Raw genomic sequence first — 24459 nt, 5'->3', positions numbered from 1 at the left:
CAATTAGTTTAAACTGGCAATAATGTGCATGTGAATGTAGTTAAATTGACAAAAATAATCATGAAATATGGTAAAAAGAGGTTAAAAGTGACAATAATGGGTCAACATATGTGACATTAGGTGGAAAAGGTTTATAAGCACTGAACAGAAATGCATTGAAATGTGATGTAGAAGTGTCAGAAATGCATTAAAAGGAGCAAAAATATGGCAAGAAAAAGTGATGAAAATGGGTTAAAATATGGAAAATTTGGTGTAATTGTTGAAAAATTTTTAGAAAATGTTTGATTTCTTGAAGGCATCTGGCAACTCCTTCCCAATGTCTTGTGACGCCAAATAGGGTCCTGACCCCCAGGTTGAGAACCACTGCTTTTGAGGAATTATAACTCAAAGAATAATTATAGATAAGTAATATGTGTATTGATGTTTTTTTAGTTTGTATTTACATTTATTTCGGGACTCTTGAACCACTGTATTATGGGCCTGTACTTTAAAGTTAAAATGAACCGACAGGGGGCGACAGAGAAAGGTTGATGTGTTAAGAGTTTCTGCTTTAAAGTGAAACAGAAGAAGAAGAAGCTGAAACAAACTGGCTGCAAAAGACTAACGTTGCGCTAATTATCACATTTCATCACAGTTTGTGTCATATTACAGCTAAACCGCGTCAGTCTTCCTACTTTAACCTGTGCTACTTGTTCTGTAGAAGAGGAGTAGTAGTGGTTGTTGTTTATATTAGCCGGCTAGCTTAGCATCCAGCCAGTCTTACGTCGCTGTAATAAACATGTCGGACGACTACGAGTTCAGCGAAGACCCGAGTCTGATGAAGATGGAGGAGGACGGGGACGCCAACTGCGACGACCCGATGTCCGCTTCAGGGGACTGCGGTCCGCAGGGTGAGGAGGCCGAGGGGGCTAAGATCGACGCCAGCAAGAACGAAGACGACGAGGGGTACGAGCACCGTAGGGATCCGTCTAATTACTGGATCACATTCTAAACACATAGGGATAAGTGTAATTACTGCATTCCCATTGTAAACACCGTGGGGATATGTCTAATTACTGGATCTATATTGTAAACACCCTATGGATAAGTCTAATTACTGGGTTAGATTCTAAACACTATAAGGATCAGTCTAATTACTGGACTGGAAAAGTCGTAATTACTGAATAAATATTGGTCACTGAGTGGTTCTGTATAATGACTGGTCCACTTATCAGTATATTATTAATTAGAATTATATTTAGCTCTGGGTCTGTCTAAATATTAAATGCAAGTAAGGAAATCTATAATTATCACTGACCGATTGATTTCTTAATAGTAATTTATAAAGCAAGGTGTGTGTGTGTGTGTGTGACCAGTGGTTCTCAAACAATTTTAGCTCAAGTCCCCCTTTCTTCTACTTTTGAATCCAAGTCCCCCCTTATGTCCTACTAAAACATTTTGCTCAGAATTCTGTGAAAAAGCATCTCTAGATCATAATGATGGAATAAATGAGTAATAAAACACATTTTAAAGAATCTCATATTGTAAATAAGTGAATGAAACAGTATTTATTGCCTCCTGAATAGATTTGTTTGTATAGTTTTTAGTATTTACAGTCATCTTCCTCCTGATAATTATTTAGAATATTTTTCTCTTATTTTGTATTTTTGTGTGTTATTGGTATTATTTAAAATATTTTTTCTCATTGTGGTTGTTTTTGTGTATTTTGTATGTTTCTGTTATTTTTGTGTATTTTGTAGTGATCTTGTGTATTTTTCTCTCATTTATTGTGTCTTTGTTTTGTGTGTTGCTGGTAATAGTGAGTATTTTTCATGCTTGGTGTGTGTGTTCATGGTGTCATTTTGTGTATTCTGTTCTTTTCATTTTTCAGTATATTTTTATTTAATAATAATAAAAAAATATTTTTGTAGTGTGGAATTGATCAAGTGATGTCACTCAAACAGAGAACAATAGTCAGCAACAGTAGGGATGAGAAAAACTGACCCATGTATTATTAACCAATTGGTTCCATGGATTTTAACCTTCAACATAATATCTGCAGTATTCTACAATTTAATAAAATAAATAAAAGATGAATTGGGGGAAGGAAAGAAAATCGGAAATTTGAATTCGATATTCATTTTTCGGCTGATATTGGACCGATACCTGATATCGGATCGGGACACCCCTAATACCTAGTAGTATAAATATAATTTTTAACTACAGATAAACATGATAGAACCACATATTTTTAATGATTAAGATTGTTAATTTTCCTCTCTCTCTGAAGTACCCCCGTAGTGCCATTGCGTACCCTTAGGGGCACATGGACCCCCATTTGAGAAGCACTGCTTTAGAGCATCAAATTTGGCCCGCAGGATAAAGTTGAAGTGACAGAAAACATGAATCATTGTGTAAAAATACCAAGTAATTCATTGTAGATATCGCAACCATTTCAAATATGTATATTCAGTGAATATCTACAATATTCCTATGACATTTATAGGGAAGAACAATGTTGAAATTACTGCCTAGAATTTGAGACCAAACCACTTGAGACCAAACTGACCCGTATTTGGCCCCTGAACTAAAATATGTTTGACGACCCTGGTCTAATGGTTGGGTTACTTTTCTCTTATGGATTTGTCTAATTACTGGCTTAGTTGTTAACAGTAGCGTTAAGTAGGGGTGGGATGATATATGAAATTCATGGTACGATACATTTTTAACATCATATTTAAAGTACAAATGGAACACAAAAACACAGGCTGATATCTTGTCCCATGATATATGATCATTGGGTCACTGGTTATTATTATTAACAATGTGAGACTGTTTTCATTCATTACCTGTGAGTGGCTCCATATTATGAGAAAAGATAAAATAATCATTTTCTTGTTCCACTTTGGGGAAGTTGTGTCACTTCTGCAGGGATAAATATTAAAAAAATTAAGATATGGAAGTCAAGAGAAAAGCAACATACGTGAAAAATAAAAAAGGCACTGATAGTTAGCTAGTTCTTTAAAGTTAAGGTTGTGAGTTAGTTTAAATTTAAATTTGAGTTCAGCTTATGTTGGCCCCACCCACTACTTGATTGGCAGTTGGATAATTCCACTACTTCCCGTTTGTTTGTCTTTTTGTTGTGCAGGAAGATGTTTGTGGGCGGGCTCAGCTGGGACACCACTAAGAAGGACCTGAAGGATTACTTCTCTAAGTTTGGTGAGGTCACCGACTGCACGTTAAAGCTGGACCCCATGACGGGACGCTCCAGGGGCTTCGGCTTCGTGCTCTTCAAAGACGCCCACAGCGTGGATAAGGTAATCAATGCTAATCAGTGATAGCATGTTAGCATGTCCAGTCGTTGACCACCTCCTTTTCTTACGCAATAACTTGAAAGTGAAGACAGCAATAATAATGATGATGCAGGGTTCTCTCCACGACTGTTGAGCGTAGGGGCCGTCCACGTTGTCATTTTGCTCCCCTACAGAGCGATGGCGCCCCCGTTTTCAGCAACGTAGGGGGGATTTACTGTAATTTTTTCCTTTTTAATCCATATCGTGGTAGGGCTGTGCTAATTTGCCTAATTTTCGCTTTTCAATCTTTTTTTTTTTTAATGCACTTAAAAATGACTGCAGACATCAGATATATCATCAAAAGTGTTACTTTATTGCTGTGATTGTCCTCAAGAGTTAAAATACATAGAATAATCCCAAAATAAAAAGTAAATGAGGTTCTGTTATTCAACTATTTCAAGCTTTAACCCAGGTTTAAGATAAAGAGCAACAGCTACTTCACAGTAGCTTAAATATTCTGATTAAGAAATCAGATAACTACATATTTTATAACATATAACATTACAATAAAAAATAATAAACTCTTTCCTTTGCATCTCAGCATAGTGTGAATAAAGCATTAAACATGCCTGTGGCACACATATAGCTACTCAAAGGGTAAACACATGGAAACAAAAAGGGGGCGGGCTCACATCAGAACGAGAAAAAGTCTGAAAAAACTGTAGATAAAAACTTTGTTTTTATCTACAAATTCGATTAATCGATTAAATTGTATTTTTTGCCCAGCCCTATACCGTGGTAATAATTGTTGCACACTTGGACACTGTTTTAACTCTTTTTTTGTCCTGAATAACCCAGAAACACATACATCAGGTGCTGGTCATATACTGTAATTAGAATATTATGAAAAAGTTGATTTATTTCAGTAATTCCATTCAAAAAGTGAAACTTGTATATTATATTCATTCATTACACACAGACTGATATTTTTCACATGTTAATTTCTTTTAATTTTCATGATTATAACTGACAACGAATGAATATCCCAAATTCAGTATCTCAGAAAATTAGAATATTACTTAAAGGTGCAGTCCGCAACTCTCAGATCCGTCTCTCCCCCTCCCTCCCCGCTGCTCTCTTGCCCTGCCTCCAAACTTTCCAAAGTCCCTCCCTCAGAAAAGCTAACAAGCTAACGTTAGTCCGACAGCAACATTACAGTAATATAACATGCTCTGTTAAAAGCATATTACTGCAGCGCTTCTCTCTCTGTCAATGTGCACACACCTCAGCAGCAGCAGCAACAACACAGTGTCACTTACAGCAGTCCACACGGAGGCTGCTGCGCGCATATGAACAACACATGCACCACAGGGTTCTAGTGTAACAATTACAAATCAAAGATAATGTAAATCAAGCAGCAGTAATTACCTTTCAAGCAGAAAAGTCACCAATTCCATCTTTTACTCCTCCAGAGCATACGCTGTAAAAAAAAGATGGCACTACAGCCCCGGGAAAGGGGCGGGGCCTGTGAGCAACAGCTGTTAGTCCATCAAAAACAATCCTGGCTCTGATTGGTTATCTTTGCTCAGTCGTGGTGCATTCTGGCAATCTGCCAAAGGCTGCAGGAGCAGAAGGGGGCGGGGCTCAATGAGCCTGTTTTTTTCACACAAACTACTATGTAAAGCTGTCCTTACATAGTGACAGCTTTAGCTAAGACCGATACAAAAGAAAGATTTGTAGAAATGTTGGCCAACTGAAAAGTATGAAGATGAAAAGGTATGATCATGTACTCGTACTTATTTGGTTTTGCTTGAATGACTGCAGCAATGGGCGTGGCATGGAGTGGATCAGTCTGTGGCACTGCTCAGGTGTTATGAGAGCCCAGGTTGTTCTGATAGTGGCCTTCAGCTCTTCTGCATTGTTGGGTCTGATGTCTCACATCTTCCTTTTCACAATATCTCATAGATGTTCTAAGGGGTTAAGGTCAGGTGAGTTTGCCGACCAATCAAGAACAGGGATACCATGGTCCTTAAACCAGGTACTGGTAGCTTTGGCACTGTGTGCAGGTGTTAGGTCCTGTTGGAAAATGAAATTTGCATCTCCATAAAGTTGGTCAGCAGCAGGAAGCATGAAGTGCTCTAAAACTTCCTGGTAGACGGTTGCGTTGACCTTGGACCTAAGGAACCACAGTGGACCAACATCAGCACATGACATGGCACCCCAAACCATCACTGACTGTGGAAACTTTACACTCAACCTCAAGCAACGTGGCTTCTGTTCCTCTCCTCCAGACTGTGGAACCTTGATCTCCAAAGAACATGCTAAATGTCCTTTGATCAGAGAACATCACTTTGGACCACTCAGCCGCAGTCCAGTCCTTTTTGTCTTTAGCCCAGACGAGACGCTTCTGACGCTGTCTCTAGTTCAAGAGTGTCTTGACACAAGGAATGCTACAGCTGAAACATGTCTTACATACGTCTGTACGTGGTGGTTCTTGAAGCTCTGACTCCAGCTACAGTCACTCTTTGTGAATCTCCTCCACATGTTTGAATGGGTTTGGTTTCACAATCCTCTCCGGGGGCGTGGTTATCATTATTGTTTGTAGACTTTTTTCTACCACATCTTTTCCTTCCCTTCACCTCTCTATGAATGTGTTTGGACTCTGTGAACATCCAGCCTCTGTAGCCATGACCTTTGTGTCTGGTCCTCCTTGTTCAAGGTGTCAATGGTCGTCTTTTGGAAAACTGTCAGGTCAGCAGTTTTCTCCATGATTGTGTGGACCTACAGAACTAGACTGGAGAACATCTAAAGGCCTTTGTAGAACACCAGGTGTCTTTAATATTCAACCTCTCCATAATAATCTAGTTTTCTGAGATACTTAATTTAGGGTTTTCATTAGTTGTCAGTTGTAATCATCAACATTAAAATAAATAAACATTTGAAATATCAGTCTGTGTGAAATTAATATATACATTATACAAGTTTCACTTTTTGAATGGAATTACTGAATTTAATTTGTCATGATATTCTAACTATATGACTAGCACCTGTACTGGTTTATACCAAGCATGAGTAACTCTTTAACAACATTCATCACCTTCACCAATTCAACGAATCACTTTTAGCTTTAAGGTAAAGCTGGAACAAAGATAAAAACCTAACTTTAGCTTTACTTCACCTAATTTGTCCCTCTGAGAATTTTACATTTCTACATTTTTTGCGTTTGCTCTCGTGCCGTGTGAACCCCCTCTGCTGTGGATAAATCCTGATGAGAACCCTGTGATGAATCAGCACTTACTGTACAGTCTCTGGCATGATTTAATAATTCATTGTGTTCTTTTATCCACCGTTTATTTAAAAACCCAAATTCCTCAAGTGTTCTGAGAGCTGATTTTGTAGGTTTAATGTTATTAACGCTGCTCTGATTATGCACAGTAAAATGTTTAGTTTATTACTGATTAATGGAGTTCATTAAAGATTTATTTAATTTTACTGGAAAACAGCTTTTGTGTTCCATCAGATTTAATAAGATGAAAAATGTCCTATTTTTTTTTTTTGTAATCTGTTGGATTTGGTGATAAAAGATAATGCAGATACATCTGTTTGGTTACTTTAATTCATGGTTACAGACACATAAACCTATGAAATAGCCACAAAGTGAGGGGGAAAAAAACCCTGAATGGGGTGAAAAAAGATGCATAAAAAAATCATGATAATCGTTGAATAATGGAATGGTACTAGATTCAGATTAAAGCGATAATTCAGACTGAAGTTAAATCTCACTGTTGTGTTTCTTTGTGTCCTAATGTGTGTATCATGATGAAGGTGGCGTCACTGAAGGAACACAAACTCAACGGGAAGGTGATCGACCCTAAGAGAGCGAAGGCCATGAAGAGCAAAGAACCCGTGAAGAAGATCTTTGTGGGGGGTCTGTCACCTGACACCCCTGAGGAGAAAGTTAGAGAATACTTCAGCACCGTTGGAGAGGTGTGTATCTGTCCTCAGCGTGGCTCTAAAGGCTGGGCTACACTGTGCAGAGCCCGAATGTCACGATTCATGTTTTCACACTGTACTGACCGACACTGACACGATCTGACTGCTCACACTGTACGTTCATACACGACACGTCAGGGTCTGGTTTCCAGAAATGCAATGTACAAAATAGAAGAAGAAGAACACTGAAGTGTCGCCATTAAAACAGACATCTTAGGGTTAGGTGTCGTGAGGTGTTAATCGCTTCTCGTGACCCCATGTATACTACACTATGCACAACACACGATCTAGCTGAGACTTGCACAATCCCACAAAATAGTCGCACGAGACGAAAATGGGCCAAAAATTGCACTGTTGAGCTTAGAGGCACCTGACGTTGTCATTTTAATCCCCTACGGCACGTATCAAACTCATGGCCCAGGGGCCAAATCCAACCCTTTGGAGCATCCAATTCATCCCACAGGAGAATGTCAAAACGACAGAGAAAACATGAATCATTGTGTAATATTTGCTCATAGTGCTTATATCACATGATTAGTCATTTAAAATGTTAAACTGTTGAAAAAACTCAAAATTCTTACTAAATGTTTTTATTTTGCCTAAATTATTTCATAACATTTCCCATAATTAAATAGAAATTGGTCATAAAATCTAGGAAATTTAAAGTGTAGATCCTGTTTGGACTGATATTTATCACTCATTTGATATTATCGGTTTCTTACATATTTTGTATTTTATGTGTACGTAGAAGTGTAAAATAGGGCACAATAATGTGGAAATTACTCATTTTGTAGCGTAAAATCTGTGGAACACTTGAGATCAGACTTGTCCGTATTTGGCCCCTGAACTAAAATGAGTTTAACACCCCTGCTCTACAGGGTAATGTCGATTATTTGTAGTTTTTCTTTTTTTTATTCAGTACTGTCATAATAATTGTTGCACTCTTGGATTCAAAAGGGACTTCCAGGCCTTCATGTGTTATTTATCTTTTTAATCTGACCACAATAGTCCTAATGTTAATGAGGGTCCACATAATACCTCATTTAAGTTTGAAAAGTGTGATTTTGAATCAAATGTTATGTGTTGTCTCTACAGTGTGTGGGAGTATTTATTAGTGGAGGACCTATATATTTATATACAGTATATATATTTACATATAGATATACCAGCATGAGTAACTAACTACATTCATCATCACCTTCACCTATTCAACAGATAACCTTTGGCTTTAAAGTGATGTAGTAACTAAAATGTAATTAAAAAACTACTTTAGCTTTACTTCACTATATTTGGCCCTAAAAGAGTTTTACATTTCAACATTTTCTGGGGGCGTGTCCCCGGATTTTTGATGAGGACCCTGAAGGGAGAGTGTGTGTGTGTGTGTGTGTGTGTGTCTGTGTGTCTGTGCGTGTGTCTGTGTGTCTGTGTCTGTGTCTGTGTGTGTGCCAGGTGGAGTCCATTGAGCTCCCCATGGACAAAGCCAATAAGAGACGAGGATTCTGCTTCATCACGTTTAAGGAGGAGGAGCCTGTGAAGGACATCATGGAGAAGAAGTACCACAACATCGGGCTCAGCAAGGTCCTCGCCTCACCCAGCACAGACCCCACAAGGTTCCCGTCCATGTCTCACTGTGTGTGTGTGTGCGTGTGCGTGTGCGTGTGCGTGTGTGTGTGTGTGTGTGCAGTGTGAGGTAAAGGTGGCCATGTCTAAGGAGCAGTACCAGCAGCAGCAGTACTGGGGAGGACGGGGGGGAGGAGGATACTCCCCCAGGTCTAGAGGGCGAGGAGGTGAGTCAGTAACTAAATAAATAAAATACACACATTTCATCAGGATTTCTGTTAAAACTACAAAAACTTTTCATTTTATTTATATTCATTAATTTTTTTATTTAATATTTTTAATTTATGCATAAGCATTTGCAATTAGTTACAGTTAGTTACAGTTAGTTACATAGTTATTTAGTTACATAGTTATTTAGTTACATAGTTAATTAGTTACTTAGGTACATTGTTAGTTACTTATCTACAGTTAGTTACAGAGTTATTTAGTTACATAATTACAGTTAGTTACTTAGTTACACAGTTACTTAGTTACAGTTAGTTAGTCACACAGTTACTTAATTACAGTTGCTTAGTTACAGTTAGTTAGTTAGTTACAGTTACAGTTAGTTACTTGGCTCGGTGCAAATTCCCTACAACTGAACCCAGACAAACGGAGGTGCTGGTGTTTGCCCCTGATGACGCTATCCCAGGGATTCACCAGTATTTGGGTGACTTGAGTTTGTCTGCTAAAACAAGCCTTAGAAATCTTGGCATTATCTTTGACAAAGCAATGTCATTAGAGCACCACTCTAAACTGTTGACAAGGAACTGTTTTTACCAAAATCTCTAAACTACGTTCACTTGTGTCCAGAGATGATCTTGAGATGATTATCCACGCCTTTGTGTCTTCCCGTTTAGACTATTGTAACAGCTTATTTTCTTGTCTAAACAAAAAGGCGCTGTCTCGTCTTCAGCAGGTACAAAACTCTGCGGCGAGGTTACTGACTCGCACAAACAGAAGGGCCCATATTACTCCCATTCTAAAAGCCCTTCATTGGCTCCCAGTCACTTTTCGTTTCAATTTTAAAATTCTGGTGCTGACCTTCAGAGCCTTGCATGGTCAGGCTCCCTCCTACATTAGAGACTTGTTGTGTCCTTATACCCCCTCCCGGAGGCTGAGGTCCCAGGATCAGAACCTGCTCATGGTCCCCCGTACCCGTTACAAGACCAGAGGAGATCGCTCCTTCCAGGCGGTCGCGCCAACGCTCTGGAACGATCTTCCGTTTTCCTTGCGTTTGCTTGATTCCGTTGATGCTTTTAAGAGCCAACTGAAAACCTATTTGTTTCAGAAAGCATTTTAAATTCCAATGATAAAGGGTTGTTTTATGACCATCATATTCTTGTAACTGTAACTGTAATTTGTATTGTATTGTATGCACTGTATGTATTGTGAAGCACTTTGTGACTTCTGTCTGTAAAAGGTGCTATATAAATAAATATTACTTACTTACTTAGTTACACAGTTACTTAGTTACACAGTTACTTAGTTACATTTAGTTACATAGTTAGTTACATAGTTACATAGTTACCTAGTTAATTAGTTAACATAGTTACTGTTAGTTACCCAGTTATTTATTTACATAGTTAATTAGTTACTTAGTTGCCTTACATAGTTACAGTTAATCAGGTTAAAGTTATGACTGCTTTCCTCTGCAGGTCCCAATCAGAACTGGAACCAAGGTTATGGAAACTACTGGAATCAAGGCTATGGCAATTATGGCAACTATGGTTACGGTAACCAAGGTTACGGAGGATACGGGGGCTACGATTACTCTGGTTACAACAATTATTATGGCTACGGTGACTACAACAGTGAGTGAAGTGGTGCGGTGGTCTCAGTGTGTGTGTGCTGATCTTAAAGTGTTTGTGTGTGTGTGTGTGTGTAGATCAGTCGGGCGGATACGGAAAGTCGCCGCGCCGCGGCGCTCACACCAACAGCTACAAGCCGTATTAACGGGGGACGGCGTCCACTCTCAGCTGGTACGTAGCTGCACAAATGCACCTCTTTACTTCAGTTACATTTAAATATATTGACTTTTGTTGTTTGGTAACATTTTGTTTAATTTTTCTCATTTAAACGTCTTTTTCTCTGCACCGTCACGTGCTTTACAGTAGTGGTAACATAGATGGCGTATGGTGTATGTTAACAGCCGGCCTTCTGCTGCCTCTTTTTGCACCTTCTGTTGTTTCTTTTTAACTGTAAAGTTAACAGGTAAAGAAAGTTCTGCTACTACCAGTAAAAAAACAAAAAGAACAGGCTGTTGGAGAAAGAAAGGAAGTGATGCTGTCTCCTAACTGTGACATACCTTGTTTGTACCTGCCAGCGGAGCTTCCTTGCAGGCCATGAGCTGACTCCCAGATACTCTCAGGGCCCGCTCAATGCGGACCGGGTACGAGAAGCATACGCTCTCTCTCGAACGCTGCCGTTTGGTATGGTCTTACCACATCCTGTATCCGACATTTCTAAACTAAAACCAATATGGGACACGTCCAGCTGTGTCATCTTTTCTTTCCATTTTTCATTTCTTTGCAACTGTTGATAATGTAAAGCAGTTAAAATATCACACATGTAATTGTGGTTTTTTACAGGCCCTTACTCCCCCACATGTAATGTTTGTAATGTTTCTTAAAGGCTTTCTCTGGACTTTCCAGTGTCTAATGTAAACACTAATCTTAATTAAAATGCTTGTTTCTTTATTTAGCCAGTAGTCCATGAGATTTGGACTCTACTGTTGGGGGATAAAGTGCTTTTACTTTGTCTACTTTTGTGTACTGTTGTGTTTTGTGTTACTGACAGCGATGAACAAAGACTTTTTCCTGTAACACAGTTTTTTTCTCTTATAACCTTTGGTAAAAACCAGAAGAATCAGACTGTGTCACCACACGGGCAGAAATTTGCATGTTAACAAATGTGTATTTAAATCTTTAAATCATGTTTTTCCTTTTATTGTTTTTAATACATTGGATATTTATTTATAAACACAGGGGATTCCTTTTTACTTGCGATCTGCTGGTTGTTTTTCTGCTGCAGCCGCGACTGATTCTACTTTTGTTTCTCGCAGGTTTGTCGCGTGGTGAAAGTTTGCCGTGCGCTTTGATGGAGCGTCGACCAGAGACCATGGTTTCAGCTACGATCACTGAGCTCTGACTCAGTGACTCGCACAACTTTAACTTTTCCTCTATTTAACGCTGTCACATGGTGTTTGCATTTATTTACACTGCTACGCCGCCTGTTTTTTGTTTTTTTTTGCTGTTTGTTTCACTTTCATTTATTTTTGTATTATTCTGATGCTGTTTGTCCATCGCTTCCTCTGTTTCATTCCTGCTCATGTAACAATTTTGTTTAAAATATGAATAATAATCACCGTATCGTGGTGGCAAAGAAACAGAATGTGTATCTCCTTTATCATCATCCGTCATATAATACACACACAGCATATATATAACGAGTGTATTGGACGTTTTAAAAATGTGACATAATAAAAAAAGTACATTGTGATCACATGGTTGATTGTGTTTGATTTTCACAACTTTTTTAGGGCCGTGAACCCATTTTTATTCTTCAGGGATTGGTTTTTGACGATGTTTGTTATCGTGTGTTACAAATACAGTAGTCAGGGTTAGTGCACAGTGATATTTTTATACTGCATTTTATTTTAAGAAAGATTAAGTATAAAATACAGTTGTTTGATGTTGTATATGATGTGTTGATTTAAAAAAAAAAAAAACTAACTGACTAATTTTTATCAGTAGTTATGTTTCTTTTTTACCAATTACTAAAAATTTCAGATGACCTCACATTGAAAAACACTGGATTGAATGCTTTAAATGAGAAGTTTCCAAAGAAATATGTGCTATTTTTCAAAGGTACATTTATTTATTTATTTTTATCATTCTCTTTTTAATGTATTCATTTATTGTCTAGACCAGTGTATCAGATTCAAAAATTACCATATAACTGGTGACGGCCCTTTTTATATTTGGCTATTATCTTATTATCTTTTTTTAATCTTAATTTAACACAGTTATATTTTTATACTGCATTTTATTTGAACCACATTTATACCTGAGAAAGTTGAAGTATAGAATACAGTTTGATATTGTTAGTTTAAAATATGTTTTTAAATAATTTTAATGAGTAATTAAATTTTTTTTATTTTTTTTTTTTACAAATTACTAGAAATTTTAGACGACACCAAAGGTTGAAAAACACTTGATTGAATGCTTTAAAACAGAAGCTCCAAAGACTGAGTGCCTTTTTTACAGTTGGCTACTATCTTAAATATTTGAAAAATGAAATTACCCAGAAAGGCTAAAGCTAGTAGTTGAAGCTAATGCTACATTTATACAAATAGATCCTGAACAGTCAACAGATGGCCTTCGTATCATAAGCTAACATTCAAATAAAGCTAACAATGCTCTTTTAGTCTGTCTTTCAGTTCCCAACAATAACTATGAGTCCAGTCTCGTATGAAACACCTAATGCTAACAGCATAAGCTAAAGCTAACGCTGCCAAAAATGCATAAAAGCAGTCAACAAATAAACCTGAACTAACTCACTAACTATTGTGCACTGTTAAAAACGGCTAAACTTGCGTAGGTTTCCATGGTAACTGTTAGTTACCACGGCAACATCTTATCCCGCTCTTTTCAACCGGAAACCGGACCGTGGAGTGTTAAAAGTCATGGTTAAATGATTAAAATCAGTGTGTTTTAAAGGTTATTTTCACAGTGTGACTAATGACTAATAACTGTAATTATTTCTTCTGTGGTGTGAAACATCTGGTTCACTTCTTCGTAGTGCGATCAAACGTTTGTTTCTCAATCCTGAGCTGATAAAGGAGTTCTGGTTCTTCTTCACTATATTACGTTAGTGGCGGCGAGGATGATGAGGATGAGGGCGATGAGCACAACCACTCCGATGATGATCATCATCTTCATGTTTTTCCACCAGTATTTACGAGCCACTCGCGTGGACGTCTTTTGGAACGAGTCGGCCTGGAAAAGGAAACGTAGAGAATAAATGTTTTTATTGTTGGTGTAATTTTGGTGATTCCTAGGGAGCATCAGACATGACATGGTTAAGAAAATGTTTTATTTGTGGCAACAAATTAGTAATTCGTGGTCACAACATACTTCGTTATTATTTTGTGGCCACTAGATAGTATTTCGTGGCCATTAGATAGTATTTTGCGGCCACAAAGCACTAACTAAAAATACTAATGTGATTGGGGCTCTGTAGATTCCCTCACATGCAGATATACTCACCGACGCCTGGAGGTCGTCGGTCTTGCCGATTAGGTCGTCTAACCGGTCTCCTCTCTCCAACACTTTGTTGATGTTGTCGGACAGAATGACCTTGACCTCGTTCACCTGACCTTGGACTTGGTCCAGCTTGGCCGGCGAACCGGAGGCTTGAGGTTGAAAGTTTGGGTTAGCCTGTGGAAGAAAACAAAGTTAGTTAGCTGTAGAACAATTTGCAAACATGGAAATCTGGCACTGGGAGGGGGTCGCCAGATACCTCCAAGATTTTTTAACAATTTGAGCCCATTTATTTTTATCTCATTTTCACCAAACTCACCATATTTTAACCTACAGTATATTGATCACTTTTCCTACCATATTTTTGCTCCATTTATTGCATTTTTGCTACATTACTCCCATTTCTGACACTTCTCCATCACATTTCAATGTCTTTTCTGCACATTTTTTCCACTTTCCAGACATTTTCAGCACTTATAAATTCTTTCTACCTATTGTCACATATGTTGACACATTATTGTCACTTTTAACCTCTTTTTACCATATTTGATGGTTGTTTTGGTTTTTTTTTTGCCATTTTAACCCGATTTATCATTTATCATGCCCATCATTTCCCAGTTTTAACTAATTGTTCCAATCTTGACACTTTGAACCCTTTTTACCACTTTTTATGTCTGTTTTTGTCCACTCTCATTTGCAACTTTTAACCTATTTCTGTGTTTTTTTTAAAATCCCATTTCATCACCTTTTCCACCATATTTGGTCATATTTGTGATTAAAACAAGGATTTTGATTTTTATGATGACTATAATAATAGTAAACTTCCTGGATAACAGTGGATATTATTCAGATGAATAAATAAATGTGGTTCTATTTCATAATATTTTGTGAGATGTCCCACTATGGGATGCAACCTCTGTCTGCATTCCTAGAAGCATTTATTTCAATCTGCCAATCCTGATTGGCCGGTGAAGCGTGTCGGTCCACTAGGGGGAGACCCACCTCCTATAAAAGGAGGACACGACAGATGCGCACCATTCAAACACCTCTTCTCTCAGCTATCTTGTGTTGTTTTTGCCAGCTTAACTGTCCACAGGTGGATTCTCCTTATTCCATATGCCGGATGCTGGCAGAACTCCCGCCTACTCTGGACCACAACAGGTCGAGAAGTGGGTGAAATACAGCTCTTACCTTGCTTTGCTTGGTAGGTGCTGTCCTTTGCTGCCGAAAGGTATTGAACCGTCGAGCCTCGGCTCCGGCTGACAGCTCCTTCCAATGCTGTCGCTCCGGCACACATTGGTCCCCAGCGGCTCTTTCACTCCGGTGTTAGCCCAGCTGCATGCTCCTCACTGCAAGGAGTTGATCTAAGCACACCTCGCTGTTGTCTTGGTCCCACTGCTCTTGGCGCCTACGGGCCCGTGCGCACGTCGGTCCTCCCTCTGTGCTCTCACGAAGTGTGTAGCTAGGCTCCAGCTCCAGATACTACGGTATCCGAGCTTCGGACGAAAACGAAAGCTGCCGTCTGGAGAAAATTCAACGCTGTCCTTGACGTCTCAGACGGTCCAGCACACGTTGGTCTGCATCCCTGCTTTCTGCCTCGTGGACCTCTCAGGACCCTGTGACGATGGAGGAAATATCCATGATTGCCAACCCAATGCTGCTCCGTGCAGGCTATGGGAAGGGTGATGAGCAACATGGTTGTTCAGGAGCGAGCCTGTTGGCTCGACCTTGCTAAACTGTCTGACGCAGAAAAGAGCTACATCCTGGATGCCCCCGTTGGTCCCCAGGGAATTTTTGGCTCCGCTTTGTCATCCATGCAGCGGTGCTGCAAGGAAAAAAAGAGAGACAATCAGGCTGTCCACCTCTGTCTCCCCAGGAAACCCCTGCTCACGTCTCCACCGGCGCGATGAAGAGCTTTTCCTCAGACTGCTCCCCAGGGTCCACAGTTTAAAGCAACAAGAACTTCCCCAGCCGGCCTCGTGACAGCCTCGACGATGCCCGGTGTCCCTGCAGCTCCGGCGGCTGCTGCTGCTCCAACACAGCCTGCTCAGCGCGCGCAGACGAGGAGGAAGAAAAAGACTGCCTGACAGCTTTTTCTTCCTCCTGTTCCACCGACAGGAGGCTCCGCCGCTGTGCGGGAGATCGCTCTGCTGTTGGTCAGGTGGCCACCGGCAGAGGGCTCCACCATGCTGCGAACAGGCCCTCTGGTGACGTACGGCCCACTGCCTTGAGGGGGCACCACCATTGTATGTTTGGACCGCCTCGGGCTGCGCGGGCGGTCTTCATAAGGGGGCGCTGTCACGCCACTTTTGTGCTCCCCGGTCGCTTACGGTCTGCCTCCGGGAGAGGGCGCCATCGCTCCGTGTATGGCTCCTCTCTCAGTGGGTATACCAGAGCGCTTGACCTCGCTCTCGCTGAGGATAGAGTGATGGAGAGCGCTTGTGGCTACGCCTTGGGTGTTACGGACGATATCGAGGGGTTATTGGCTGCAGTTTGCATCTGTCCCTCCCCGTTTCACCAGCATGAATCACTCTGGGGCCCACAGAGAGTCGGCCCGTGTGTTACAGGAGGAGATGACGTCCCTGATGCGCAGGGGACCGATCTCAGTGGTCCCTCCCATTCAGTCTCGGGAGGGGTTCTACTCAAGGTACTTTCTGGTCCCCAAACGAGGAGGGGTCCGGGATCCGTCCCATCCTGGACATATGAGCCCTGAAAAAGTACCATGCATTCCTCCCTACTGCGTCTGGTGCGACAGGGCGATTGGTTCATGTCTGTCGACCTCAAGGACGCGTATTTCCACGTTCCAATATATCCCCCTCACAGAAAGTACCTACGGTTTGCTTTCTGGGGAGTGTGTTACGAGTACCGCATTCTCCCGTTCGGCCTCTCTTTGAGCCCGAGGGTGTTTGTGCTCCAGGGATGCTGTGATCGCTCCGCTGAGGAGGCGGGGCATTTGTCTGGCTACGTACCTGGACAATCGGCTGCTTTTGGCACAATCAGAGGCGGAGGCCAGGGCGCACATGCACATTCTGCTGGGTCACCTGTCAAATCTGGGATTTGTGGTGAATGCGAAAAAGAGTCTGTTGTCCCCTACACAGGAAATACTTTTCCTGGGTCTGTCCCTGCGCTCAGTACCGTTCACCGCGCGTCTTTCACCGGAGCAGGTGAAGACGTTCGGTTTGTGTGTCTCAGACTGTTTTGAACAGGCAAATCTGTTCAGTTCAGATTGTGTCTTCGTTTCCTCGGGTTGATGGCTTTGGCCATCCTTGTGATCCGTCTTGGTTGCCTTCACATGAGGAATTTCCAACTGTGGGTGCCCTCACATTGAGTCAACAGACTCGGTTCATCCGTCGAGCGCTCAGCTTTTTCCAGGTGATGCGAGGATCATCCTGAGACCCAACTCGGCCTTTGTGCCGAAGGTTGTGGGCTCGTATTCTTCCATTGACCTTTTGGCCTTTTCTGCCTCAGGGTGAGCAGCGGCCAAATATGTTATGTTCAGTTTGTGCAATCCGCACTTATATGGATAGGACGAGGAGCCTAAGGAGGAGCAATCAGTTCTTACTAAACAATGCCTGTCACACTGGGTGGTGGAGGCTATTGCTTTGGATTACTTGTGTCAGGGTTTGCAGCCGCCTACGTGTCTGCTCGCACACTCGACTTGGGGTCTTGCCACATCCTGGGCTTTGTTCAGGGGAGTGTCTGTTCAGGACATCTGTGCAGTGGCGAGTTGGACCTCTCCCCTCATGTTTGTCCACTTTTACATTCTGGACGTTTCCGCCCCGTGCATGGCACGGACAGTTTTACTGCACTACCGGAGTTTCCATATCCCATAGTGAGACATCTCACAAAATATTATGAAATAGAACTTTAGGTTATGTATATAACCCCGGTTCTAAGAGTACTATGAGTGAGATGTCTCACCAGACTACCCTTCTTGCTCGAACGGGGAGAAGAGGTAGTTATGTTGAATGGTGCGCGTCTGTCCGTATCCTGCTTTCATAGGAGGTGGGTCACCCCCTAGCGAATGGACGCTCTTCACCGGCCAATCAGGATTGGCAGATTTAAATAAATGCTTCTGAGGAATGCAGACAGAGGTCACATCCCATAGTGGGACATCTCACTCATATTACTCATAGAACCGGGGTTATATACATAACCTAAATTTATCACAGATTCATAGAACAATGGACCATCATTTTACTGACTTTATGGATGGACCCCAAAAATCTCCCCTTTATTCCCCCTTATAGATGGTCCTGTCTCCACATGACTGTTCTTCAATGTTCATGTCTGTGTTCAACCACCTTCAGCTACAGTGGGGGTCCCTGCTCTCTGGGACCTTTATTTTAGGGGTACAGGTCGAGAATCAGTGATATCACTAAAGCAGTGTTTATTTACTTCAACTCCAAAAATCCTTTCTAAATAACAACATTATTATGGTCTCAATCCTCAGCAGAGAAAAACAGACTGTTTTAGACACTTCTACCAGTTCCTTTGGGCAGGTTCTAAAGTGTTCTCAAGTATTCTGAAGTGTTCTAAACTGTTCCCAGGAACTTTAATCTCTTTAGAGGAGGGTTTTAATTCAAGGACCAAGACAGAAAAATTCTGATTTATTTGAGGAAATCAATATTGTGCCCTAAGTCATGTTTCACTGTGTAATCAAAGGCTGTAATTCACTTAGGTCAGGGGTGTCAAACTCATTTTGGTTCAGGGGCCAAATATGAACCAGTTTGACCTTAAGTGGGCCACAGATTTTTTGTGGGAAAAAGAGCAATTTCAACATTAATGTGTCCTAGTTTTCACTTCCACGTGTAAATCTATACTATAATTCAAGGGAGGTCTGTGTGTGTGTGTGTGTGTGTGTGTGTGTGTGTGTGTGTGTGTGTGTGTGTGTGTGTGTGTGTGTGTGTGTGTGTGTGTGTGTGCGTGCGTGCGTGCGTGCGTGCGTGCGTGCGTGTGTGTGTGTGCGTGTGCGTGTGTGCGCGTGTGTGTGTGTGTGGAGCAAATATCTCCCCGAAGCGGTGCCAGTTTGACTTGAAACTCGGTCGACGGGTACAAAATACCCCGAGTGTGTGTATCTGTTATTTTGGAGTAATTTGGTCATTTCAAAATGTTTATTTTAATTTTATTTCACTTATGGACGGCCCCGAAATGAAACCTATTCAACTTTTGACCTCAGAGTGTGAGGGGGCGCTAGTGCACCATCTATATCTATTTCACTGCACAGCTCCTCACACGAGCAAGAGTCACGTGTGCAGCCAGAGCCAATCGCTGCGCACACAGCCAAGCAGACACGGACTGTAAACATGAGTGAAAGAGAAGAAGATAGTTTTATACGGAGAGGAACGTCTGAGCAGCCGTGTTTACACTGATAAACTAGCAAAGCTCTTAAGTCTCACTTATTGGGCCTGATGTTAGTCACTGATGTTCGTGTGTCTGAGCCACGGTAGACTCCACTTCCTCCTGTGTCATGCTATTGTTAGCTTCTCAAACACGGAGCTCTCTGAATAGATGATTTGAAACCATCAGCCACTGGTGAGTCTTTTACAGACACGTTTCCCATTGTATAAACCATATAACTGTTGTTCAATAACGCGCTGTTTCACTAGAGTCGATATTGACCTCAACCTGTTCAATTCTCCATCTGGAAAACTGTGGATTCTGTGTCATGCTGTGCATGGAAGCTAAGCTCTGACCACTGTTCAAAGGTAAACAATGATTTTTATTTATTTTTTTTAAAGGCAGCTGAATAGTAGATAATACTTTAATTTACTTACTCACTCATGTAGTTTGGATCTTTATGTTTTGTTTTGTGCAGTTTGGTTGTTTTTCTGATTGGCGCTACAATGTCTATGGAGTTTGGTTAGTCTCAAACACATACGTATTTATCTATTTAAATTTAAATATACTAAAACAGAAAAATACACAAATACACATATTGACTCCAAAAAACATACATTACAGAAAAATGCACCAAACGAAAAAATATAAAAGTGAGTTAAAAAAAAAAACAACAACAAACACATTTATCATGTTCATATCCCATAAAATTAAACCGGGGAGATCGCACACGCTGTTTTATTTTGCACTCGCAAATAAACCCCTTAATAACACTACAGAGTATGTAAACCTCTTTGTACATCCAACCTTCAAACACATACTCATTTGGCCATAATTAACTCTACTTAAGCTCCCACATGAATGCATACTTCTGACGGGCACTGTATCTATTTCACTGTACAGCTCTCTTCCGGTGCGTGCCAGCTGAGTTTGGCCCTGATCTCGCTCCTGTGGACTTCTCTTTTGAGGAAAAATATTTTTTTTACTGTTCCTTATTTGGTGATGTCGTTTCAAAACTTTAGTTTGACCTTACGCTATTTAGACCAGACGGACCTCACCCCGAAGTGATTGACGGCAATGGCTGCTGTGTTGAAAGCTACAAAGTTCTCGTGTGTGAGAGAGAAAAAACATTTATTACAGAAAAATACACCAAATGACAACAAAAATATGAAAATGACTCAAAATACACTAAACTAAATACACTAAAATTACAACAGAAATGCACAAAACTACACCAAAAAAACAAACTAAAATACACAAAATGATTCCAGAATCACACTACAATGGCAACAAAAACAATAATTATACAAAAAGTTCACAAAAAGACAACAGAAAGATAAAAAATACACATAATGATGACTTAAAAAACATACATTACAGAAAAATACAACAAAAATATGAAAATGGCTCAAAATACACAAAACTAAATATTTATACTAAAAATACATAAAACTAAATATTGACACAAAATGACTTCTGAATCACGCTACAATGGCAACAAAACAATAATTGTACAAAAAATGCACAAAAAGACAACAGAAAGATACAAAAATACACATGACCCCAAAAAACATACATTACAAAAAAAATTTAAATAAACAAAAACTGCAAACATTTATGCACAAAAAGACAACAGAAAGATACATAAATACACATGATTCCAAAAAACAAATGTTACAGGAAAATACACCAAACAAAAAATATAAAAGTGATGATGAAGTCATGCACCCCTTATGCTCCCACATGAACGCATACTTCCGACGGGCACTGTACTAGATACATATAAATGATTAAGTATGTGAGTATATCAGTTCTTGCAGGACTTTCTCTTCAAATGTACCTGATTTTGAGGAAATTTCATGGAATAATTTGAGGAAAATTTGCCAGATTTTTAAAAAGAGTTTCTTTTAACCATTTGAGATTAAAAATGACTGCCGTCATGTGATATAAGAAGTGGAAAACTGAGCTCTGCTAATATAGTGGATTTTAATTGAATTATTGTATTTGGAGGAACAAAAATATCTACAACTGAATTTGTTGGTCATTTACAAAATGTTTTATGGTTTTTTCTGTTATTTTTTTCTTTCTCGAGCGGGCCAAAATTGATGCTCTAAAAGGGCTGGATTTGGCCCCCGGGCCTTGAGTTTGACATATATGACTTGGAAGATCTTTTCGCGTAATGCAATAACATTCAATGTTCAGAATTTGACTTTAAGAATTGTTTAATTTGCATAATTCTCCTTAAAAAATTGCAATTTGCAGACATTTCATTGTGATTTAAAAAAACAAACCATCCAGAACTGAACTAAACAGTTTCATTTATGTTTTCTCTGTAAGTTTGAACCTATTATGTTTATAAAATGCTACGTCTCACGGTGCTTGAGTTGACACCCCCTGCTTTAGTGTTTCCTCCCCAGATCAGATCCCCAAACCAACACAAACCCATTCATTATGGAGGAGCAGCTGCTCTACTCTGAGCTCCTCACCCTATCTCTACGGTCTGACCACCACCACCCGAGGAAAAGGTCATTCCTGTTGCTTGTATTTAAGAAAATGTTCTTTTATGATTATCTATTACATTTTTAATCATTTTATTTATTGCATAAAATAATTTCCCTTAAAAATAAAAGCACCAGATGTTTTTGTTTTTGTTTTGCAAACTCAATTTTATTCATTCTCAATCATAAACAAAAATTAAAACAAAGTTTCACTAAAAATTGTTTAATAAAAGTACAAACAATCAGTTTTCTTTTTCTGGTGACTTTATGCACTTAAAAAAACATTTTGTTTTGACAGAATCAAAAAAGGAAGGAAATGATGATTGGCTCATCTTGTTAGCAGCTGAAGTAGAAGAACGCTATAAGTGAATAAATCCTCTTTTTTCTTTTATTTTACGGCTCAATCAAAAGGCTTGTGACCCACTTTGGGGTCCCGTCCCGCTGATTGCCTCGCACTGAAGTTTCAAAAGTAAATAAAGATGAAAATGTGACTTTTTACAGCACGAAAGTCTAAATTAGAGCAAAGTAACAAACTTTAGAAGACACAAGATGAAAATAAGAGAACATATATATACTGTGATAAGACAATGGTAAGTGTTCTAAACAAGTCACTCTGCTGTATTTGTTCCTCTGTGTTGTTGTTCAGTGACTTTTTAAGTGATCTAACATGTTTTTTTAATTATTATTATTATTAAATCCTGTGATAAAGTGACCTTAGAACTATGTGGTGCCGAATGTAAAAACTTGTTTCATAGCTGACATATTTTGAACATTTAGCTCATTTTTCTTTCATTTGAGACACAAATTCATGTAAACAGCATGTGTTATATCATTGTAAAAAATGTGTACATATGAAAAATAATTCTAAATGTTAAATCTGAAAGTTAAATATAAATGTACCCCTGCCCAGCGCCCAATGAGAGCCAGAGATTGGCACCGGCAGACCCCCGCGACCCTGAACAGGAATAAGTGGGTCTGAAAATGAATGAATGAATGAATATAAATATTAAATGTAAATATAAATATAAACGTTAAATTGGTCGCAATGTGTAAAGCTAAATGTTTAAAGATTATGCAAGGTAGGCTGGATTAGATTTATCCTTTGGATTTACATTTAGATTTACATTTAACATTTATATTTAACTGTTACATTCAGATTTGCATGTAACATTTAGATTTAGATTCATCCTTTGGATTTAGATTTAATGTTTAGATTTAGATTTAACATTTAGAGTTAGATTTAACATTTGGATTTAACTGTTACATTCAGATTTAGATGTAACATTTAGATTCATCATTTGGATTTAGATTTAGCGTTCAGATTGAGATTTAACATTTATATTTACATTTAACATTTATATTTAACTATTACATTCAGATTTAGATGTAACATTTAGATTTAGTTTCATCATTTGGATTTAATGTTTAGATTTAACATTTACAGTAGATTTACATTTACCATTTATATTTAACTTTTACATCCACATTTATATGTAATATTTAGATTTAAATTCATCATTTGGATTTAGATTTAACATTTATATTTTTATTTAACATTTAGATTTATTTATGTGTCCATATTTTTAACAATGATATAGAACATTCTGTTTTATGTGAATTTCTGTCTAAAATGAGAGAAAAATGAGCTGAATGTGAGGGAAATGTCAGCTATGAAACAGCAATTGAGTTTTTACATTCAACAGTCATCATTTGATTGTTTATTGTCACTGCAAAGACTGAGATCTGATGTGTGTGAGTGAGATTCCTTTACACAGAAGCACTTACCATAGCTCCAGGGTTTGTTTGGTCAGTGAATGCCTCCTTAAATCAGCGCTGAAACAGTCCTGTTTGAGTTCTAAAAACAAACCTTTGCTCATAGTGTGAGGAAGTGAACTTTGGCACCTCTCTACGGTTAACCACCAATCACAGCCCCCAGTGGCTCCAACACACACACACACACACACACACACACACACACACACACACACACACACACACACACACACACACACACACACACACACACACACACACACACGCTCTTTCATTTCCTGCTTTTACAGGCCCACAGCCTGTCACTTATGATAATAACCTCTAACCCCCTCAAAAAAACACACACACTCACACGTGTGTAGATCCAGATTGTAATGAAGGTTTGTTATGGTACGTACCATTGTCACTCAGTTCCAGGGGCAGGAGGTGGTCACATCAGGTGCAAAGGCTGCGTTTGTGTCGACGAGCGAAATTTGCAAGGCAATAAAGTGAGTGGTGAGGTCACTGTTTCCTCATCCTCTCTCTGTGTGTGTGTGTGTGTGTGTCACACTGTGTGTAACAGTCAGGGCGGCTCACTGTGGTAATCTGCAGTTTTAACAGATTAGTTACTTTTAAAACAAAAAGTATAAATCCAGAAAGTACAAAATGTACAGAAATAAGATGTCAAAATAAAACACACGCAGTCACGCTCGTCTTTGTCGCAATCTTCCTTCTGGGAAT

The 24459-nt window shown here is 39.5% G+C and overlaps 2 protein-coding genes across 9 annotated transcripts; one reads left to right on the top strand and one right to left on the bottom strand.

Annotated features, from left to right (window-relative positions):
• The first annotated feature begins 778 nt into the window (after positions 1 to 778).
• Positions 779 to 12365, top strand: hnrnpd (heterogeneous nuclear ribonucleoprotein D). 7 transcript variants are annotated; one of them, XR_003675273.1, is made up of 9 exons: positions 779 to 945; positions 3128 to 3296; positions 7098 to 7259; positions 8715 to 8843; positions 8950 to 9052; positions 10523 to 10678; positions 10753 to 10846; positions 11191 to 11296; positions 11929 to 12365. XR_003675273.1 is itself a non-coding variant. In XM_028463349.1 (8 exons), exons 1-7 carry the CDS (start codon positions 779 to 781, stop codon positions 10818 to 10820), a joined length of 942 nt encoding a protein of 313 aa, XP_028319150.1. In that variant the 3' UTR covers positions 10821 to 10846; positions 11929 to 12365. The 7 variants fall into 7 exon arrangements, 4 of the variants coding, with proteins under 4 accessions (XP_028319150.1, XP_028319148.1, XP_028319149.1 ...); XR_003675271.1 differs by having other exon boundaries at positions 10753 to 11296; XR_003675272.1 differs by lacking the exon at positions 11929 to 12365 and having other exon boundaries at positions 10753 to 11087; positions 11119 to 11909.
• On the bottom strand, positions 12253 to 24303 carry LOC114473618 (vesicle-associated membrane protein 8). Of its 2 annotated transcripts, none has more exons than XM_028463365.1 (3): positions 24138 to 24303; positions 14135 to 14305; positions 12253 to 13864 (listed from the first exon to the last, which is right to left on the bottom strand). In XM_028463365.1, exons 1-3 carry the CDS (start codon positions 24138 to 24140, stop codon positions 13727 to 13729), a joined length of 312 nt encoding a protein of 103 aa, XP_028319166.1. In that variant the 5' UTR covers positions 24141 to 24303; the 3' UTR covers positions 12253 to 13726. The 2 variants fall into 2 exon arrangements, with proteins under 2 accessions (XP_028319166.1, XP_028319168.1); XM_028463367.1 differs by lacking the exon at positions 24138 to 24303 and adding an exon at positions 23752 to 23885.
• Positions 24304 to 24459: the final 156 nt, after the last annotated feature.

Source organism: Gouania willdenowi, chromosome 12 (genome assembly GCF_900634775.1).
Source record: "Gouania willdenowi chromosome 12, fGouWil2.1, whole genome shotgun sequence".
Taxonomy (NCBI): domain Eukaryota; kingdom Metazoa; phylum Chordata; class Actinopteri; order Blenniiformes; family Gobiesocidae; genus Gouania; species Gouania willdenowi.
This window is presented reverse-complemented; position numbering and strand designations above follow the sequence as displayed.